We start from the raw sequence: 22363 nt of genomic DNA, 5'->3' as shown, positions 1-22363 counted from the left end.
GAAGGTTTAAGATCTTTTTAAAAATCAGGCAATTTAAAAGAATTCCAAAACATGGCAGACATTTTTTTTTAACTTATCTAATCATCCTATTTTGAAGTTACCCTGCTCTTAGATTTAGTCAATAATGATAGGTCTTCTTATGGGTCTGGTAATCTGACAATTATGTAGATAAATTTTTAAATCAAAGATGAATTTTGGTTAGAATGAAAGCAAATTACGGAGTTATCTCCCCTTAATTGTTTAGTTTTTAGAGCATTTCAAGCAAATTACATCTTTTAAAAAATATGTGAACAGAAAAAGGAAATGAATGTTATACATTCTGTATTGAGACACTATTATACATTCTGAATGTGAATTAATGTAAAGCTTATATTTCGGATGTCATATTTTCAGCACCAGCAGATTGGCACTTAAAAGAGTTCTGTTTTAATACATTTGTACATTTATTCTTATTCCACATGTATTTGTATATATATTTATTCTCAAGCCATACATTTGTATATTTGTAGATAACAAGATGTCAGAGCAACCAGAGTTATCCGAGTTCCCTAATTTGAAGGGTGTAGTACCAGACATAAGCTTAGATGATCTTGATGAACTCCTTGGAAAGCTTACTGCTGAGGAATTAGATGAATTAAATGGAGATTTTGACCCTGATGTAAGTTGTTATAAATGTTATTTCAGGAAGATGGATTCACATCAATGTTTAATTTTTGCAAAAATTTATAAAACTGTATTGGAACAAATATTTTAGAGGAAGTACCATACATATTGGGGGAAGCATCAAAAGGGAGAGGTCAGAAAACCACAAGTCGGTGGAAGACAAATAACACAAACATCATGAACATATTCAAAAGATGGATTTATAAACAACATGAACAACAAGCTACGAAAGACAATGCACAAAACTAAATATTTATCATGTCATCTTTAGAATTACAGGGTTTGTTAAAATAAATAACTTGTTAAAAAAAAACATCAAAGATACCAAGCATATAGTTTTGTACATCTGACATGAGTTTCATCTACAAAAGAATATGAAGAGCACACCGGTAATTGAATTTTTGAAGAAGAATAAGGGGAGATAATTCAAACCTGAAAACAAATTTAATATCAAATGACTTGTTTAAAAGAGAGGCGAAAGAAACCAAAGACCATTCAAACTCATAACTTGAAAATTAACAGATAACACCACATCCTGAAAAAAATGACTAACAGAAAAACAGACAAACAGAACACAACAAAGAAAACTTATGACAGAGCAACACAAACCCCAACAAAAACTAGGGATGATCTCAGGTGCTCTGGATGGGTAAGCAAATCCTGCTCAACATGTTTTAAGTTTAACCACTGATTGACACAAATTATTAAATACATTTTCCGTTATATGTATTGTCACTGCACCTTTATATTCAATTGATTATCAGGTTTTCTTATATATTATTTTAGAGCCCATACCTTATTTTAGAGGTAAAAATGTATATATTAAAATATTATGCTTTCTGTTTTAGTGTACTTTTAACCTTTCACATTTCTGTGCCAAATAAGATAATATTATGATGTTTAATAATGCTAATAATGCAAATTCATGAATTTATATAAACATTTATTGTTTGTGATTTTTAAACGACACAACAAAAAGGGGGGATAATCTCAAGAATTACAGAAAATTCTGTATACAATTTATGCTCCATGTATTTAATTTTCAAATGTGAGTTTTTAATTTTTGGAAAGTATATCCTCTGATAAATTTCTTAATAAAGAAAACAAAATCAAAAGATTTCTGAATTAACAATGTTCATTGAAGTTGAAATGTACATAAAACGTGTTAAAACATGGCCTTAACAATGTGCTATTTCAAAATCTAAAGCATTACGGGTAATTTTATCTGTAATCATGTTTATGAAAACAAGGTTTTAAGATAGGTATTGATTGGTTTTCTATTGTATAAGACCTTCTTTCTTCCTTGAGTGTATCATCAGCCCAGGAGTCAGCACTTCCGTGTTGACATGAATATCAATTATATAGTCATTTTTATAAATTTCCTGTTTACAAAATTATGAATTATTCGAAAATACTAAGGATTTTATTATCCTAGACATGGATTAGTATTATCTTAGCCGTATTTGGCATAACTTTTTGGAATTTTGCGTCCTCAATGCTTTCAACTTTGTATTTGTTTGGCTTTATAACTATTTTGATGTAAGCATCACTGATGAGTCTTATGTAGACGAAGCACGTGTCTGGCGTATTAAATTATAAGTCTGGTAACTTTGATAACTACTTTTAACTAATTACAACATTGTGATATGCACTTTCTGAAATAGAATTCCTTAGATTTTGAAATGGTGAAATAAAACAAATTTACTCATCTAGTGTAATGTATGATGATGAAAAAATATATAGTATACATAAATTAACATAATTATTATAATTATATCTGTATATATATTCTAAAGAAATTATACGTTAAACCTATAGTATAAAACACGTGTATGTCTAATGACTCTTTTATTAGTGTATTCCAATTTACATTATAAATAGTTATTATTGGTTTAACTGTTCTAAAATTTGAAGTTTTAGTATCATGGATTGTATGTATATGCATAATATGTATTCAAAATTGTTTAAAATAGAAAAATAAAATTTGAGTTAAAATACTATAAACATGATAAACTGACACTTTATGGGCATTATGTTTTCTGGTCTGTGCGACCGTTCGATCGTTCGTCCGTCCATTCGTCCCACTTCAGGTTAAAGTCTTTGGTCAGGGTAGTATTTTGATGAAGTTTAAGTCCAATCAACTTAAAACTTAGTAAGCATGTTCCCTGTGATATGATCTTTCTAATTCTAATGCCAAATTAGAGATTTTAACCTATTTTCACGGTCAACTGAACATAGAAAATGATAGTGCAGATGGGGAATCTGTGTACTGGGGGCACATTCTTGTTAAAACTGATATGGGTTATTGTTGATCTACTAAATATTTGCATTTTTACAGTGATATCTGGACTAATTGTTAAAGTTTGTATCTACTTGTGTTGAAGTTTGGAATGTTTCTTACACAATTAGCATATTTACAACTACCATTTAAAAATCATAAAGGTTATAAAATTGTGATTGTATTTCATTTCAGAATTCTCTGTTACCCCCATCAGATAGAATGAAGAACCAGACTGACAAAAGTGCTACTGGTCCCTTTAGCAGGCAGAAATTACTCAAGTGGCTTGAGGAGAAGGCTAAAAATGAAAAGGACTGGGAACTGATTAAACCATATGTTGGAGAAAAAAGGGGTAAGAAGGAAAAAAGGCAAAGTTTATAAAATTGGTCCAAAACAAAACATATTATATATGTAGTTTTAACTGTTTGAAGACACTGAATTAGATTGAATATTAATGTATAGCCATTCAGCACCACATGCCTGACAGGAATATAAATGTATCACAGTTAGAAATATACAGTACAAAACAATGAACTAAAGACAAATATGATATACAGCAACAAAGAACAACCATTGAATTACAGGCTCCTGACTTGGAAATTTAACTAGTTTGTTGGCACTAAATTAAACCATCCCCATAACCTCGGACAGTGGTGTAATAGTTCTACATCTGAACTAGGTATAAAAATCAATGTTAAAAGTCTCCTGGTATCCTGCTTACTGTAAACCAACTTAATCTCTCGAGCGATTTATTTTTCGCGATTTTCGCGAGTAGAAAAATAACGTGAATATAAATCGTCGCGAATATGTTTAAAATTTGATCTTTCCTTATTAAACTTCATCAAGTAATCAGAAAATCGCAAAATTAAATAGCCACAAAGTGGTCAAGAAAGGGTAAAACGCGAAATAAAGTATCCGCGAAAATAAGTTGGTTTACAGTATATCATTGTATGTTGCAAAGGAATGATTGCATTCACATTACTGTTTACATTACTGTTTACTTTACTGTTTACATTACTGTTTACATTACTGTTTACATTACTGTTTACATTACTGTTTACATTACTGTTTACATTACTGTTTACGTTACTGTTTACGCTACTGTTTATACGTTACTGTTTACATTACTGTTTACGATACTGTTTACATTACTGTTTACATTACTGTTTACTTTACTGTTTACATTACTGTTTACATTACGGTTTACATTACTGTTTACGTTACTGTTTACATTACTGTTAACATTACTGTTTACATTACTGTTTATTTTGGTATCCTCTTTGCAATTCAAGTCTAAGCATGTCTAATTTCTTACTGAAAAAAATTAATCTGATTATTAGAGGAATCCATGTTTATACGTACTTATACCAGTGTTCATATTAGTTTCAATCACAACAATCAAATAAACACACTTTTTGTGAACAAATGCAATGTCAAAAAGTCAATTTACTCTTGAATTAAACTCTGTTATTATACAATTACATAGTTTTTTAAAAGTAGCATTGTTCCTATCTCTCAGGGAAAGAGTTCAAAGGTATAGTTGTACCATAAGGTATAGTATGGTCTGATCCTTACAGATTCAGTCCCATACACAAAGATCCAGTTAAAAATCCTTTATTGCCTATTTTCCTTTTAAAACACAAATCAAAGCTTGATTACTGATTATCTGCCCCATCATCGTTATGAATGTGAAAATAGAATGATTTCACAATGAATACATTCCCAATCTAACCAAAAAGAAATCCACTGCAAGGTGCTTGAAGTAATTTTAATATCATTTCATCAATGGAAATCAACTGAAAGGCATATACACTGATCTGAGGTCCTATTCCTGAAACCATCAATCTTACTCCAGATATTGGATGTCACAGGAAGTTCAAACAAAATGACTTGTATGATCCTCCCATTTTTTTTCTTTTTGCTATCACAATATATTATGCATGGTAAACCAGTAATTTCTGTAAACCAAGTTTAACATTTTTGCAAATACTTGTTCTTTTTTTATAGTAATTTCTATCAAACTTTGAAGGAATTCAATTTCACAATTTTCTGACTTGATATATTCATATCATGGGAAATCCAGGTGTTCGTGACTATTTATATATGTATTATTTTTTTCTCACCAAAGCAGCGAAAATAAGTTGCTGAAGAAAATTAGTGTGGTACTTTACAAGGATGTTTTCCCACATTTTTCATGCATATCCTTATATTTTCCAAGCACTGGTTCCAAAAGAAAATAAATTTTATATTTTTATCTTGAAATATATAATAGAAGCAGAAATGTAAAATCAGTCAGACCCAACTAAATAAAAAGAAAGTTGAATGACAGTTCATTAGAAGTTTTACATTTAATAAGATAATCTGTAAAGATAATTTTTTTTTCATCATACACAGAAAATAAACATTGAAAATATCTTTTACACGATGAAGTCCGTGTCGGAAGTGGAATGTTAGATTTTTCCTATAAATGTGTATAGATACTTTTTGTTCCTAATAATCAAATGTACTATTCTAACAGGAAAAGCATTTAAACCTAAGGCAGAACCGAAGAAAAAAATGACAGAAGATGAGGCCAAAGAAGATACAGAATGGGATGACTTGTTAAAGGAAGCTTCAGAAGAGGAGTTAGTAGATTTGGCAGGTAAAACTTGTGTGTTTATTGGTTTTGATTACAATAAAACAAAACCCTAATTTATTATGTTTATGACCTTAAGCAAATGTTATATAAATGAACACATTGAATAGAGATTATGAATAGCCGCTTAAGGTCTTGTGGCAAACTCCATCTATATTCAGGAAGAGAGCATGGTATTTTAACTCTGCTTTGCACTAGAACGCTGAGGTGAACCACTCTGGAAATGAAGGGTTTAAGTAAAGGAGAAAACTATCTTCAAAATGAGGCATCTTGGACTTTAGCACTTGCAGACAGAAAAGGGGAAAATTTCATGACCAGATTGTTTTTGCTTATGTTCAGATGAAATCCTGATAAATTTTATCTGCATAAGTTTAATCTTTTTAAAGAAGGATCAGAATTGTTTACAGAAAAACCGGAAAACTGGATTTTTTAAATTTAAAAAAAAATAAACCACTCTTTGTTATTATGTGCATTCATATTTATATCATAAGCTTAATTACTGGTTATTTACAAATGAAAGTATTAGTGCTATGCACTGTTCTGATTGTGTAACACATTTTCTCTAATTTTTGTGCTATTTCACATTTCTTGATCGGTGTGAGAAAAATATTTCTCTTTACTAATGAAGTATCTGTTCTCGGCAGTTAAATTTTAATTATTAAAAGCCTCGAGCTTTAAATTATAAAATATAACTGTCTCGAGGGGAGAAAACTTCAAGCTTCTGAAATAAAAAGAGACTATTTTAACATGTTAAATGTCTGTGTGTGTCAACATATTTATAATTATTATCTATAGCTGTCCTGGATTTTTGTCTCGCCTTGACAGAGTCAAAAATTGAGACATAGGTATGCTGTTTCCGGCGTCAGCAACGGCGGCGGCAACAATGTATTAGTTTGTGATTAGGTCTAGTTTACGGTGAACCACAAGTGGTAGGTCAATCATATTTGGTATGCAGTTGTATAATCATTGGCACATCTCATTTCCATGGAGATTATTTGGCCCTGCCCCCTCAGTCACGGTCTATTGACTTCGAAATTTTTGTTATTTAAATGTATTAGTTTGTGATTAGGTCAGTTTATGGGGAACCACAAGTGGTAGGTCAATCATATTTGGTATGCAGTTGTTTAAGCATTGGCACATCTCATTTCCATGGAGATTATTTGGCCCTGCCCCCTCAGTCACGGTCTATTGACTTCGAAATTTTTGTTATTTAAATGTATTAGTTTGTGATTAGGTCAGTTTATGGGGAACCACAAGTGGTAGGTCAATCATATTTGGTATGCAGTTGTTTAAGCATTGGCACATCTCATTTCCATGGAGATTATTTGGCCCTGCCCCCTCAGTCACAGTCTATTGACTTCGAAATTTTTGCTTATTTACATGTACTAGTTTGTGATTAGGTCAGTTTATGAGGAACCACAAGTGGTAGGTCAATGATATTTAGTATGCAGTTGTATAAGCATTGGCATATAACTTAGTCATAGTAAAAAAACTTTGAATATTTGCATAACTTGTGTAAGATGTTAAAGTATTGCTATTTTGATTTCAACATTTGCATAATCAAAATTACTAGAAGGGGAGACATATCTCTGTGATAACAGTTTATCAGTTTTTTAATAAATTAAATTTTACTGTTTTTAGCTGTCCCTGGTTTTCACAGTACCTTTACATGTTTATAATTGTATTGTTTAGCTGTCCCTGGTTTTCACAGTACCTTTACATGTTTATAATTGTGTTGTTTAGCTGTCCTGGGTTTTCACAGTACCTTTACATGTTTATAATTGTGTTGTTTAGCTGTCCTGGGTTTTCACAGTACCTTTACATGTTTATAATTGTATTTTTTAGCTGTCCTGGGTTTTCACAGTACCTTTACATGTTTATAATTGTGTTTTTTAGCTGTCCCTGGTTTTCACAGTACCTTTACATGTTTATAATTGTGTTGTTTAGCTGTCCTGGGTTTTCACAGTACCTTTACATGTTTATAATTGTATTTTTTAGCTGTCCTGGGTTTTCACAGTACCTTTACATGTTTATAATTGTGTTTTTTAGCTGTCCCTGGTTTTCACAGTACCTTTACATGTTTATAATTGTGTTGTTTAGCTGTCCTGGGTTTTCACAGTACCTTTACATGTTTATAATTGTATTTTTTAGCTGTCCTGGGTTTTCACAGTACCTTTACATGTTTATAATTGTGTTTTTTAGCTGTCCCTGGTTTTCACAGTACCTTTACATGTTTATAATTGTGTGTATTAGCTGTCCCTGGTTTTCACAGTACCTTTACATGTTTATAATTGTGTGTATTAGCTGTCCCTGGTTTTTACAGTACCTTTACATGTTTATAATAGTGTTTTTTAGCTGTCCTGGGTTTTCACAGTACCTTTACATGTTTATAATTGTGTTTTTTAGCTGTCCTGGGTTTTCACAGTACCTTTACATGTTTATAATTGTATTTTTTAGCTGTCCCTGGTTTTCACAGTACCTTTACATGTTTATAATTGTGTTTTTTAGCTGTCCTGGGTTTTCACAGTACCTTTACATGTTTATAATTGTATTTTTTAGCTGTCCTGGGTTTTCACAGTACCTTTACATGTTTATAATTGTGTTTTTTAGCTGTCCTGGGTTTTCACAGTACCTTTACATGTTTATAATTGTATTTTTTAGCTGTCCCTGGTTTTCACAGTACCTTTACATGTTTATAATAGTGTGTTTTTTAGCTGTCCCTGGTTTTCACAGTACCTTTACATGTTTATAATAGTGTGTTTTTTAGCTGTCCCTGGTTTTCACAGTACCTTTACATGTTTATAATTGTATTTTTTAGCTGTCCCTGGTTTTCACAGTACCTTTACATGTTTATAATTGTGTTTTTTAGCTGTCCTGGGTTTTCACAGTACCTTTACATGTTTATAATTGTGTTTTTTAGCTGTCCTGGGTTTTCACAGTACCTTTACATGTTTATAATTGTATTTTTTAGCTGTCCCTGGTTTTCACAGTACCTTTACATGTTTATAGTTGTGTTTTTAGCTGTCCTGGGTTTTCACAGTACCTTTACATGTTTATAATTGTGTTTTTTAGCTGTCCTGGGTTTTCACAGTACCTTTACATGTTTATAATTGTATTTTTTAGCTGTCCTGGTTTTTCACAGTACCTTTACATGTTTATAATTGTGTTTTTTAGCTGTCCTGGGTTTTCACAGTACCTTTACATGTTTATAATTGTGTTTTTTAGCTGTCCCTGGTTTTCACAGTATCTTTTCATGTTTATAATTGTGTGTATTAGCTGTCCTGGGTTTTCACAGTACCTTTACATGTTTATAATTGTGTTTTTTAGCTGTCCTGGGTTTTCACAGTACCTTTACATGTTTATAATTGTATTTTTTAGCTGTCCTGGGTTTTCACAGTATGTTAACACAACAACAGTATTATGCTTCTTTAGAAACAGAAGAAATCTCAGGACAATTTGGTGGATTCAAAGGTAAGTTGCAGTCACATTAGTTGAACTTCACAAGGAATTAAGAAATATATTTTGCTAATCTGACCAATTTGACAGTCATTTTCATTTTAATGCAGCTGAAATTACATTAGAGATAGAGAGAAATTTTGGAAATGCTGAAGGTCCAATGAAAGAAAATGAAATGTTCTACTTTTGGTTTGTTTATTAGATAAAAAGTTGATATATTTTCCTTTTAATAAATAGACTCTTTATAAAAAATGCATAAGATGGAATAACAGTAAAAACATACCTTATAATGAGTTACTTGTGAGAGAACTGTCCCTTTTTATTAATTTCATTATCATTAGTTCTTTTTTATTAAATTTATTATTTTATCATTTGATCTCACTGGTTATCATGCCTTTATATTTTTCTTTTCCTTTAAGGTGGTACCCAACACCTTCACTAAAATTAATTTGACTAGTTTAATTTTCATAAAATTTTGACAAAGTATTTACTTTGACCCTCTTAAAAAATTTGAACCAACCAATTTGTCAGAGAAATTGCACTGGTTATATAGCAGTTTGACAAACACTAATTTGAATCATTGAGAAGCTTAACATTCCCTTAACAACACAACGTAATTAAAACATTTTGCTGATTTACAGAGTTATCTCCCTGTAGTGTTAGTTATCACCTTAAGTAATATATTAAAAAAGAGTTTATTAACTTACAAGTGTCTTTGTTTACAGGAGTAGCCAAAGCCCAGGAACTGAAACTGATGCCAAATGAACCAGAAAATAAAACAGATGTCGTCCAATCTTTACAGAAACTGAAAGATAACGATTCTAGTCTTAAACACCTTAATCTAAATAATATCAAGGTAAGGGAGACAAATCTTTATGACTTCATAATGTCAACCTTAGTCTTAATGTTAGACAATTTTCACCATCACTGTTTGGGAATTACAGCCTTGGTTGATTGGAAAATGGAAATATATGTCGATTCACTTGTGAAGGCTTTATCCTATTCTTTTCAAATTGAAATATGTTGGTTCTCATGACAAATGAGAGACATTTATTTGTGTCTGTTTTTCTTTAAGAAATTTGTGAGAAAAATATTTGTGGGTGCAAAATAAAAGTGAAAAGGAATAAAAGGATTACTTTGACATCTATATGAATGTATTTTTTGTTGTTGTGGGGAGGGGGCAAAATGAAAGTGCACATAGTTTGTTTTTTTAACCGGATTTTTGTGACAAAAATGTCGGTTATTGATTTGGGGATGTACGGCGGGCGGGCGGGCGGGCGGGCGGGCGGGCGGGCGGCAATCAAATGTTGTCCGTGCATTAACTCATGAACCGTTCAACCAAAGCTTTTAAAATTTTAATATGTTATTACTGACAACTATTCGAAGGTCAAGTTCAATAATGGCGATTTTGACTTTTACCGTTCAGGAGTTATGGTTCTTGAAAGATTGAAAAATGGAGTTGTCCGTGCATTTACGCATGAACTGTTCTACCAAAGCATCCCAAATTTTAATATGTTGTTACTTATGAAAGAATGGAGGTCAAGTTCAATAATGACGAATTTGACTTTTACCGTTCAGGAGTTATGGTTCTTGAAAGATTGAAAAATGGAGTTTCCAGTCGTGTCCGTGCATTTATGCATGAACTGTTCTACCAAAGCTTCCGAAATTTTAATATGCTGTTACTGATGACAAAATGGAGGTCAAGTTCAATAATGACGATTTTGACTTTTACCGTTCAGGAGTTATGGTTCTTGAAAGATTGAAAAATGGTGTTTCCCGTCGTGTCCGTGCATTTTCTCATGAACCATTCAATTAAAGCTTTTGAAATTTTAATATGTTGTTACGGATGACAAAATAGAGGTCAAGTTCAATAATGACGATTTTGACTTTTACCGTTCAGGAGTTATGGTTCTTGAAAGATCGTAAAATGGCGTTTCCATTCAGGTTGTTGCATTTACTCATGAACCATTCAATCTAAGCTCTTCAAATTTTAATATGTTGATACTGATGACAAAATGGAGGTCAAATTTGATATTGACGATTTTCACTTTCACCATTCATCAGTAATGGTTCTTGTGATATTGCCAGGACACAAATAAATGTTAATAAATCCGGTTTGCTGTCGTTGTGACAGCCTCTTGTTTACTAAATTTCAGTAAGGTTCAGTAATTGTGAGTTTATAACAATGTATACAATATTTCAGAATATATCCCTAGAAAGATTATGTGAATTTTGTGAGGCTCTGAAAACAAACACACAGCTAGAGACGTTAGAAATGGCTAGTACGGCAGCTACAGATAAAGTCGCAAAGGTAATTAAATTATGACATAACAATATAATTGTCAGAAATTCCTATGATGGAAAGTGAAATGATCCATTACTAAAAGGAATTTTTATCAACATTTTAAAAACATTGATATCTTCTACTAAAAAATGCAAAAGAGGATTTAGTCATGTTTTGAAAGTAAGATAATGTTAGAATATCTAATCCAAAAAATTTTTAAAATGTTAAAAAATATTTGAAGAGAACAACTATCTATTCTGGAATGTGCATAGCTTTTTTTTGTTAATACTCCACAGTGTTCTCCCCAGGATTTTTTCAAGGCGCAAAATTCAAGAGTGCGTAACTCCTTTTTTATAGTGAACTTTTATGATCTGAATCAATCAGTCATAAATCATAACATGCAATATTGCTTTGTGTTGTGTGTTTAATAATGCAGAGTATTAATGAATTTATACAAGAATATAATAGATATATGAAATAAATTGATTTTAAACACAAAAGTTATTTATATTCAGTCAATTAAAGAAGTCAAAATATAAATATTCATCTCTGTACTCTGCTACTTCTAGGGATATTGTTTCAAGATAGTGTTATTTTGTTGGACAGTCTGTTCCTCAATGTTGTCTTAATCCTCTTCAGGGTTGAAAACCCCCTCTCAATCATAATAACTTTTGCTTATACCCCCTTTAACATTTCTAAGCCATGAAAACTCAGTCAGCCGCTTAATTGTCACTGAAACCAGAAACATGGTGCTTGCTGTTATCACTTGCTAAAACTTTAGCTCAGTTGGGATTAGGAGAAGCAATTATAACATCTGCTTATACTGACAGCTGAGTGTAGAGGGAGGTGTATTCCCCTTTTCACAGTTAGAAGTCGATCATTGATCTGAAAAAAATCCTTCTACTTCCATCATGTCTTTTGCTTAGAATTCACCCTTTGTTATTTGCAGAGATAATGTTCATTCAGAATTAATAAAATCGAATATGGTTAAGATACATGTAGTTGGTATACAATTTTTTCAAACAAAAATATTTTAATGAACAGCTGACTAGTTTCCGTAGTTTGACATTAATTTACACTTCCGTGTGCATTATTGTTAAAAACTATCTTTGGCAGGTAGATATAAACCAAATTTCGTTAAAGTTAAGACTATTGGAATTATTTACTAGTGACATTATACAGAAGCCGCGGCGATTCCGTACCCGTGTTGATTGTCACATAATATGTTCCCGACGCACGGACTCACGATCGATGTTCAATGATCATTTTATTTCTAAAAATATGACAGTTTGAAACGAATTTACCTTGCAAGCAACATTTTTTACTTTCAATTAAAATAAATCGCTTCTCGTTATCTTTAATCAAAGTTTATTTTAATTTTTTCAACTACAAATACTCTCATTCATAATTTTCATCGTAAATATCTTTAGCAATGTGTATTTAAATCTATCACGTGTATTGAACACGTTCATTGGTCGTGTTTAAATAGATTCTTCTTCTCGACCAATGAAAAAATTCATTATATAAATGGTCAAGTAATCACACACGATGCTAAATACAATCTATTTGCGATCTATTTCTTCAATTTCTACACTGAAGTTTTAAATTTTCTTCTGAAAATATCTATCTTCTTGATGATCATTTACGCTATTACATGATAACATAGTCCGATAAGGCTGAGATAAGCGTGGCTCAGGTAAAACCATATTATCAGATATTGCGTAACACTGACCGACCTCTCAGGGGTGATCAGCAACTTGACAATTTTAACCAACATTTATAAAGAAAATGTGAAAATTAACACGCTGCGGGATCAAGTAGTAAGGGACAGCGGCCAATTAACACGCTGCGGGATTACCGAAAATATTATGAAGGCGCTGCGGCACCGCAGCGTCATATCTGCCTGGGGAGAACACTGCTCCATGAAAATAATAAGAGCTATTCTATTAAAATGTATTTGGGAGGGTAAGTAGGGACTTTTAAAATATCCCTACACACAAGAACCATCATTAGAAAATTATGCGTAATGGTAATACACGGATTACACGCATATTGAAAAAAAACACATGACCCACATTTAATATTAAACTTCCCTTCCTACCCTCCCACATACATTTTTATGGAATAGCCCTAACAGTGAACCACAGCAGATAATAATACAAGCATGTTTTATGTGAAGGGGTATAAATCAATTGTTTCTTCTTACATAGGATTTCCCTATTTTTTCTATAAATAAATAAAACTTTATCCTATACCCTATAGAAAAATACAATAAAAATATGGGGTCACCATTCATTTAAGCTCACAATCTCTTTTAAAAGAAGCATGCATTTTGGTTTAGGTACTTTTTTTCTGTTTAACTAATAGGATAAAAAAAAAAAAGGTAATATCAAAATACAGAAATCGCTTAAATTTTTCAATAGTTTAGTTTAGGTACAGCTTAGTTGAAGAAAAGGATTAAAAAAGTTCACCAATGAGATAAAAAAAGATATTTCAATTTAAAGGCAAAATTATGGCATTTTTTCACCAAAGGGAGATAATTTAGAGCTTTTTCAATGATGTCAACATTTAAAAAGTCACCTGGGACCAAAACAAATTGATTTTTTTGGGTTGATTTTTGTACCAATTTAAAGGCAAAAACATGGCATTTTTTTCACCAAAGGGAGATAATTTAGAGCTTTTTCAATGATGTAAATATTTAAAAGTCACTTGGGACCAGAACAAATTGATTTTTTTGGGTTGATTTTTGTACCAGTATGATATCATAAATTAACAACCATAGTAGTGTAATAAATAAAAATTCGTAATGAAAACAAATTGTTTAAATATTGGTTGAATTTTTTTTATCTCCAGCCTCCTTAAGATCTATGCATTTTTAAGATGAGACTTCTAAAATACATGCAATCATCATTTTTTGTTTTCTTTCTTTTTCAGACATTAGCCAAAGCCTTAGAAGACAACAAAACATTAAAGAATCTAAATATAGAATCTAATTTTATATCTGGTGAAGCTATATTGGAAATAATGAAGGCAATCAATAAAAATATGACAGTTATAGAATTCAGAATTACTAATCAGGTAAATAATGTTGATCAGAAAAATTATAAATATGGGGCTGTATTGCATTTACCTTCACTAAAAGTTGTCTGTCCTTCTGTTTATCCAACACATGTTTTCATCACAAATTTTTCAGGTACTATTGAAAAGAATGACCTATAATTTGATCAGTTATAGAATTCAGAATTACTAATCAGGTAATTAAAGATGACCAGTCAAGTTAAAGGTGTGGGGATATATTGCATTCACTTTGTCTGTCCATCAGTTTATCCAACACATGTTTTCATTACAAATTTTTCAGGTTCTTTAAAAAAGTGACCGCATCATTGGTCAGTTATAGAATCAGAATTTCTACATAGGTGATTAATGTTGATCAGAAAAATTATAGATTTGGGGCTATATTGCATTCACCTTGTCTGTCTGACTGTTAATCCAACACATATTTTCATTACACATTTCTCAGGTATTACTGCAAGTACTGAACATAATTTCCTTTTATTTGGTCAGTAGCTTGAGAGTGATTTAATGTAATGTATGAACACTTTTATGAAATTTTTAACACCTTCTTCCTATTTGCTGATGTTAGACAAGAGTTTATCAACAATACATATTAAGTTACAATGTTCAATAATTTGTAAAATACATCTCTTTTAATTTTCCATATATCATTTTGGCTTCATCAAACCAAAATGGCTGTCTTTCAAACATTATATTATAGTTCCACTTCAGAGGATATAAGTTCTAATTTTTCTATTAGAATCATAATAAATCTTTAGTGTCATGCTCTATGCACTTTTGCAAATGGGCATGCATTATTTCTGTCAACATTTTACACCTTGCTTAAATTTAATATAAAGATATTGATACAGTCCTTGGATGGTGTAAACTTCCCACTAACACCATACACCATTACACCATACACCTTGTACCAGTACACCATACGCGTTACACCTTTGCACCATACACGTTACACATTACACCATACACCATTCTCCATTCTATTTACACAATCCAAAATTACCCATAAAGCAATTAAATTTCAAATATTAAGATTATTATTATTGTTTATGTTTACAATTCAAAAAATTAAAACAAAAAGAGCTTCGTTTTCAACCAGTGAAATGTTGTACACCGTTCATTCACACCATTCCCGATCGCACATTACACAATCACACCATTCCTCATACACCATTACACCATTCCCCTTACACCATACACCATAGCACCATACACCTTACACCATTGCACCATATGCCATACACCATTACACCATACATGTTTTTTTGGGAAGTTTACACCATCCAAGGGCTCTAATTATAATCCATACCCAAGTTAAAATTAACATGAAAGAATTATTACTTAATAGACGTATTGATGGTTCTGTAATTACATTAATGTATTGTCTTTTCAGAAACCTGAAGTCCTAGGAAATAAAGTAGAAATGCAGCTAACTAAATTAGTAGAAGAAAATCCTACAATATTACGATTTGGTATTGCCTGTGAATTTCCTGATGCTAGGGTCAGAATTCATGAAAAAATACAAGAAAATAATGATGAATGTAAGTATTATATATATACAACTTATATATTCTTATACCATCTATGAAAATTTTGTTTCTTTTTTCTCAGCAACTTTTTATTTTAAGAATACTTATTGAAAATTAGTGAGCAAAAGTAGCTGAGCACAAAAATGATTTTTTTTTATGTTGCATACCTACCCACCTATGAATAATAAAAAACCAGTCTACTCAAAATATTCTATGAAACAAATCATTTCAAATTGATTTATTCAAAGATTTTTCTAGCTCTTACATCGTTTTTGTGACTTAAAACATGTGACTTATGTTTGCTAAAAAAATATAAATATCTACCTATTTACTGAATTTTATAAGGCATCGGTAGGGAACATCAAAGAAGGAGTTTGTGAAGGGTGGCCTCACAGTACATCTTGTTTTGCTAAATCAATTGACATCAGGGAAGCAAAGAAAAATCAATATAATAACACTGTCAGCCATTCAATAGAATATGTCACCACTGAACTAGAAATCATATAGATTTTGCATTTACAAGCACTGAGCATTATTTAATTTCATGAAGAGTTCATTATTGCTTATTTGGAGATTAAGATAAGATCAAGAAAATATACCTACAAATAATGTTTTCATTAAGGCAAAACAGGTCTTGCATTTTAAATCTTCAAAATTTAATCTCTGCAAAATACATTACTTTAGAGTTTTGATTACTCAAAAATTATTCTGCAGTTTTTATTGATAAAAAACAGTATCAGGTTTTCTATAATATAAAGTTGCATTTATATTTTCAGTAAAGATTTGCCTTCATAAATTATTTAGCAATTGCATTAATTAGATTTAGACTTTTTTGCCAGTGTTTAAGGATTCACAATATAAAAAATCAGTAAATGTGCATCAGTGCCTATGAGACAACTCTCCAACCAAATCACAATTTGTAAAAGTAAATCATTTCTACCTCAGGCATAGATTACCTTAGCTGAATTTGGCAAAAATTTTAGGAATTTTGGTCCTCAATGCTCTTCAACTTCGTATTTACCTGGCCTTTTTTTAACTTTTTTGGATTTGAGCGTCACTGATGAGTCTTTTGTAGACAAAAAGCGCGTCTGGCGTATATATAAAATTTAGTCCTGGTATCTATATATATAGCTATGATGAGTTTATTTATATGCTTTTATTTCTTAATTTTCAGCGATTATACATATTCACAATAATTTAGCTATTTTGATAATAATGTGCTATTCTTCATTTCAGTGAGGAAGAAAAGAGTTGGAAAGTCATAATGCCACTTGTTTATACAAACTTTTAGTGTTTTTATTATTAATGTACGTCCAAACCTTAGGCTCAAGGTATACATCATCATCACAGCTATGCCTAGGAATTTCGTTGAACACACAATTGCCTGCTATCACTGTCTCTGCTATATGTAGACTTAATTTGAATTAAGAATAGATGCAATATTTCTCTATTATTTTCCAGACCATTATGTATTAAAATGTCAGATTTGTATCCTAGCTTTGGACTTGGTATAGGGAGCTATATACTTATTTTCAAAAACGCAAAAAAATAGAAAACAAAACAGTGGCAGATAATTTATTTTTTGTGAAATTTTGGTAGATGCTGAAAGTTTTATATGTATTCAAAATGTTTATAAGTAATGCTTAAGATATTGAGGAAAAGTCTTGTTAATATTTGGACCTCAAACAGTCATAAAAAATGTTTGTGTTAAAATAGTCATGTGAGTAAATGGGAGCGACATTTACAAGATTAATACACTATGGTCTATATAAACATGTTTCATTTTGTTTAGATGCCAATCATTTTATATACTTCTAACATTTTTGTATAATTTAGTCTGTGTTAAAGATATTATTTATCCACCTTCCTGACGCCAAATATACCTCACACAAGACCATTTTAACGTGATATGTTTCTTGTGCACTAATTTGTCAGTCTAAAAAAAGCAAGAGACTATTTTTCTGCATTGTATTACGTTTTATTTAACATTTATGGATATGTTAGATGAAAAGCATGTATTGCCGAACTATTATCACATGTATTAGCATCAATGATTTTCTGCAAAGGGACTTTGGTCTTTAGAACTGGAATATTCTGCATCACATAAGTAAATTGAGAAAACAACAATGAAATATTCCCTCCCTCCCAAAACAATGTATGGTGCACAAGAAGCAAATTACCCCTTAGAAATTTGAAATATTTTTATATAAATTAATTTTGTTGACAACAGAACTAACAGAACAGCTTAGATGGTGACTATGTATACAATTTTTTTTGTTTATTTATATATTTGTGTTATGGGCATCAAACTGAGTGTTATACTGGTTAAAGAGATATAAGAGGGAAAGAATAATTTGAAAATAATGCTGTGGATTCATTTATTTTCGTGGATACCAATTTTCATGGATTTAAGAGTACTTAGATTTTCATGGATAATGATAATGTGGTTATGCCAAGTTTTACATTCAGCCTATAAAGAATTTGTAATTTGTTGAACTATTACAAAAAAAAGGTTCATCTGTATTCACAAAACACACAAAAATTGGTTTCCAACGAATAATAATTAATCCACAGTATGTAAAAGTATTATTTTGCAATAAGCTTTTAGATTATGCAGCTGCTGAACTTTATATATTTTGTATTGCTTTAAGAGATATTTGTATTAAAGTGGTACCTGACACTTTCACTAAAATTAATTTGGCTTGTTTAATTTTGATAAAATTTTGACAAAGTATTACTTTGACCCTTTAGGCCACACCAATTTGATCCCTTGTTCGACGGACCCGCCCGCACCTATTTTTTTCAAAACAGAATTTTTTTATTTTTTTTATATTCCCGCTTCCCGCATCCGGAATTGTAGTCATGTCCATTTCCCGCACCGTTTTCTTTTTGTAAATATTATAAAAAGATATCAACATTTGTTAAATCACAGTCTAACCTGTATATAGCGATTTTAAACATAAAAGCACCCCACCACACTGTGTAAATCTGTGAGAATATTTGTTTTAGCATAAAACCTGGAGTGCTCCGATAAAAAGTTATAACAGCGGGCATTTCCGTGAAGAACAAAAAATTGGTTTCTTTCCCCCTTACTTATATTCCCTATCAAACAATGTTCGTTGTTAGAGGAATAAAGTACAAAGAACTTCGGAAGGATTTGCCTTCAACTGCAATTATATTGTATGCTGGCGAAACAAAACTATCCATAGCCGCTGCATGTTTATGCACCTGTCCTGATTGATTCAGGAGCATCTCGTTCAGCAGTTATCGTTGTTGATGTTGTTCATTGGTATTTTCCAATTTAGATATACAAACTAAATCGTTGGTTTTCCTGTTCGAATTGTGTACGCTAATAATTTTGGGGTCCTTTATAGCTTGCTGTTTGGTCTGTATCAAAGCCCTGTGTAAAAGGCCGTACTTTGACCTGTGTTTGTTATTATCAGGTTGAGAACAACCCTCCCTCAGACAAGGGGTCATTTTACTGATGTAGAAAAGAAAATAGAAATACCAAGGATTTGCATAGTTCTTCTATACAAAACCTTTGAACACTTAGAATTTTGTACTCAAAAAGAGGAGAGTAACATCATATTTTAAACAAATTTTTCTAAAAGAGGGGTCCACTTATTTTGAATAATATTAAACTGTTAAAGTAAATGTGTTAACATGGTTAAAGTCCAGGAATATTACTAAATTCTTGGACATGTTTTGACCATTTAATACCAGATAGATATATAGTTCTATGAGAAAATATGAACCCTTTTGTACAAACAAATATATAATAACTTATATTGATCCCTCATAAAACATGTAAAGGAGATATTTATAACATTAAGGGGTTACCCCCAAACTGATTATGATTTGGATGGAGAATTGTCTCATTGTCAGTCACACATACATAAACCAGATTTAATTATTTCTTGGTGAGCAGGGAAAAAATACTTCAGAAATTAAAGAAATGTCAAAGTACAAGTGATAAATCAAGTTTTAATATTGTCAATAGTTATCAAAGGTACCAGGATTATAATTTAATACGCCAGACGCGCGTTTCGTCTACATAAGACTCAAAACCTATTATTTTATGTTTACAAAAAAAAAATTATAATCGCTCGCCTTTACTTTTCAAGCTTCGCCTCAAAAATTTGCAAAATAAATATTTTTTTATTAAAATTTTCAAATCGCTCGCTCGCCCCAAATTTTGTAGTCCAAAAATCCGTAGAACAAGAAATTAAATTGGTGTGGCCTTAACAAAAATATAAAAATTTCAAAAATTTTGTACCAACTGTTTTGTCAGAAAGATTAAGCTGGTTATATAGCAGTTTGACAAACACCAATTTTGATCTTTGTGAAGCTTATTATTCCCTTTACAACACAATGTAATTAAAACGTTTAGCTGACTTTACAGAGTTATCTTTCTGTAGTGTTAGGTACCACCTTAAGTATTTGTAGCAGTATGTATATTAGTGTATCCTCAATTTACAATTATTTCTATTAAGCAGAATTGGAAAATTGTCTCTCACAGTTTGTACTCTGTGTTGTATTTCAATTCACGATTTTAGAATCTAATTTTTTTCAAAAAATTAATTGATGGGTCAATATTTAATACTGTTTTTAACGACCATTTATTGACCAATATTGTATAATTATTTTAATTCCTATTAAATAATTAATGCACACAATAATTTCTGAATTTATAGTGCATTGTTATTTTTTGTTAATTAATGAGCTAGATAACAGTGTGATATCATCAAGGTTGTATAACAATTATTTAATGGGATGTTTCACAAGTGCTTGTTTTGGGGAAAAAATGGTGGAAGGCACTTTAATTGGTGTAGATCAAGATTATTTTAAGGAGAGATTTACACCTAGAAATGGAGCATTCAGTCTTGACCTTTTTGCTTTTTAAAGTATTTTAAAAATAATTAATAGAAAAGGGTGTTCAAAAACCTGGAATTACCATTGTCTGGATATCTTGCTGAAGAACTATGATAAGAATAGTGTTCCCTAATCTTCTTATGAATCTATTTTGAAAAGGCATTTAGTAATAGTGTATTGTCAGGTTTTATTTTCTAGTCTAGTCTTCATATTTTATAAGTTACAAACATAACATATTTGTTTGCCGTTTAATGGAAAGAAACGTTAAATTTCTCCATCATGTTTAAAAGTATTTGACAAAACTGAATGGACAGAGACAAATGTTGTGAATGCCTACTAATGGTGTATTGAAAATTAATATTTGTTAGTATAAATCCCAAATTGTGCATTGCTTGCTTTTTTATATAAATAGTAGATTCAGATAACTATAACCTACATTATTTTCCTATTCTTGGAATGGGAAGACAAATATGCTTGGCTTATTTTGAATATATTGACTATGATATGTATATGATGTGAATCTCTTTTTTACAACATGTAAAGCTGATAGATGTTGTCAAATACGTTTATTGTACTGTTAGATATGGCAACATAATTTTTTTTAATTGTTTTTAAGTAAAATTGAAAGAAGTTGTAATAGGTATTTTTAATCGTATAGTTCTTTGACAATCTTACCTTTACAAAATTGATTGTCTATGATCTATGGAGTTTGAAATAGCCAAATATATTATTAATAAACAACAGAAAACATGTTGAAAATACAGAGTGTATGTGATAAAAAAATTTGCTGTCAAATTGATTTTCATTTAGATCTTAATATTGAGAGAGAAAAAAAAACCTGATTATTTTAAAAAGTAAGGAAAATTAAAAGTATTGTCAGTTTTCATGACTCCATATATTTTGAATGTAAGAATAATTGAAGTGATATAAGTTTTTATGAAATTTCATTACTATGACAAATAAGAGATATCTACATTCAGATGACAACAACTTAATATTAAGTCTCAAAAGAGTTAAGAGAAAGTTATTATTCATGTATAAGGTGTATTTATTATTTTTTCATTTTTCATTCTATATTATGTCATATTTGAACATATTTAATTGATTTTATCTTAGTTAAGGAATGTTTTAGATTTTTTATCTATAATATAATTTAGTTGAATCCCTAAGAAAATAAAAGTTAAAAAACTGCATCATGTTTTTTATTGTTACTTTAAACATTGATAATAGTTTATATAAAAGTAGAAATGTGGGCTACACTTCAACCAAAAAAGAAAACCAACAACTAAAAAAGAAATATCATCTAGAGCTCAAAATGCTGTCTTCAACAAAAAACAAATATCTATAGGAAATGATGAACATTAAATTGCTCTGAACCACTACAAGTTATGAATAAATTTAAAATAAAATTTAAAATTTAAATTTAAAACAAAATTAAAAAAAGTAAATAACAACAATACTGAACATCAAGGAAAATTGAAATCGGGTTGTCGCTTATCAAATGGCAAAATAGAAAGCTCAAACACATCAAACTATAGAAAACTGCTGTCATACAGAGACAATCCAAGATT

At 30.7% G+C, this 22363-nt stretch overlaps 1 protein-coding gene across 1 annotated transcript in view; it reads left to right on the top strand.

Annotated features, from left to right (window-relative positions):
* Window positions 1–21985, top strand: part of LOC139494722 (tropomodulin-2-like) — a 31081-nt gene extending 9096 nt beyond the window's left edge. Inside the window, exons 3-12 of the mRNA XM_071282925.1 lie at window positions 510–658; window positions 3137–3293; window positions 5460–5582; window positions 8955–9047; window positions 9758–9888; window positions 11236–11343; window positions 14251–14394; window positions 15785–15932; window positions 17157–18590; window positions 20358–21985. Coding sequence (XP_071139026.1) covers window positions 518–658; window positions 3137–3293; window positions 5460–5582; window positions 8955–9047; window positions 9758–9888; window positions 11236–11343; window positions 14251–14394; window positions 15785–15932; window positions 17157–17185 — 1074 coding nt within the window. The 5' untranslated portion in view covers window positions 510–517 and the 3' untranslated portion in view covers window positions 17186–18590; window positions 20358–21985. The remainder of the gene's footprint in view (window positions 1–509; window positions 659–3136; window positions 3294–5459; window positions 5583–8954; window positions 9048–9757; window positions 9889–11235; window positions 11344–14250; window positions 14395–15784; window positions 15933–17156; window positions 18591–20357) is intronic.
* Window positions 21986–22363: the final 378 nt, after the last annotated feature.

Source organism: Mytilus edulis, chromosome 11, assembly GCF_963676685.1.
Source record: "Mytilus edulis chromosome 11, xbMytEdul2.2, whole genome shotgun sequence".
Taxonomy (NCBI): Eukaryota; Metazoa; Mollusca; class Bivalvia; order Mytilida; family Mytilidae; genus Mytilus; species Mytilus edulis.
Note: the sequence above shows the minus strand (reverse complement) of the source record. Positions and strands in the feature narration are given on the sequence as shown.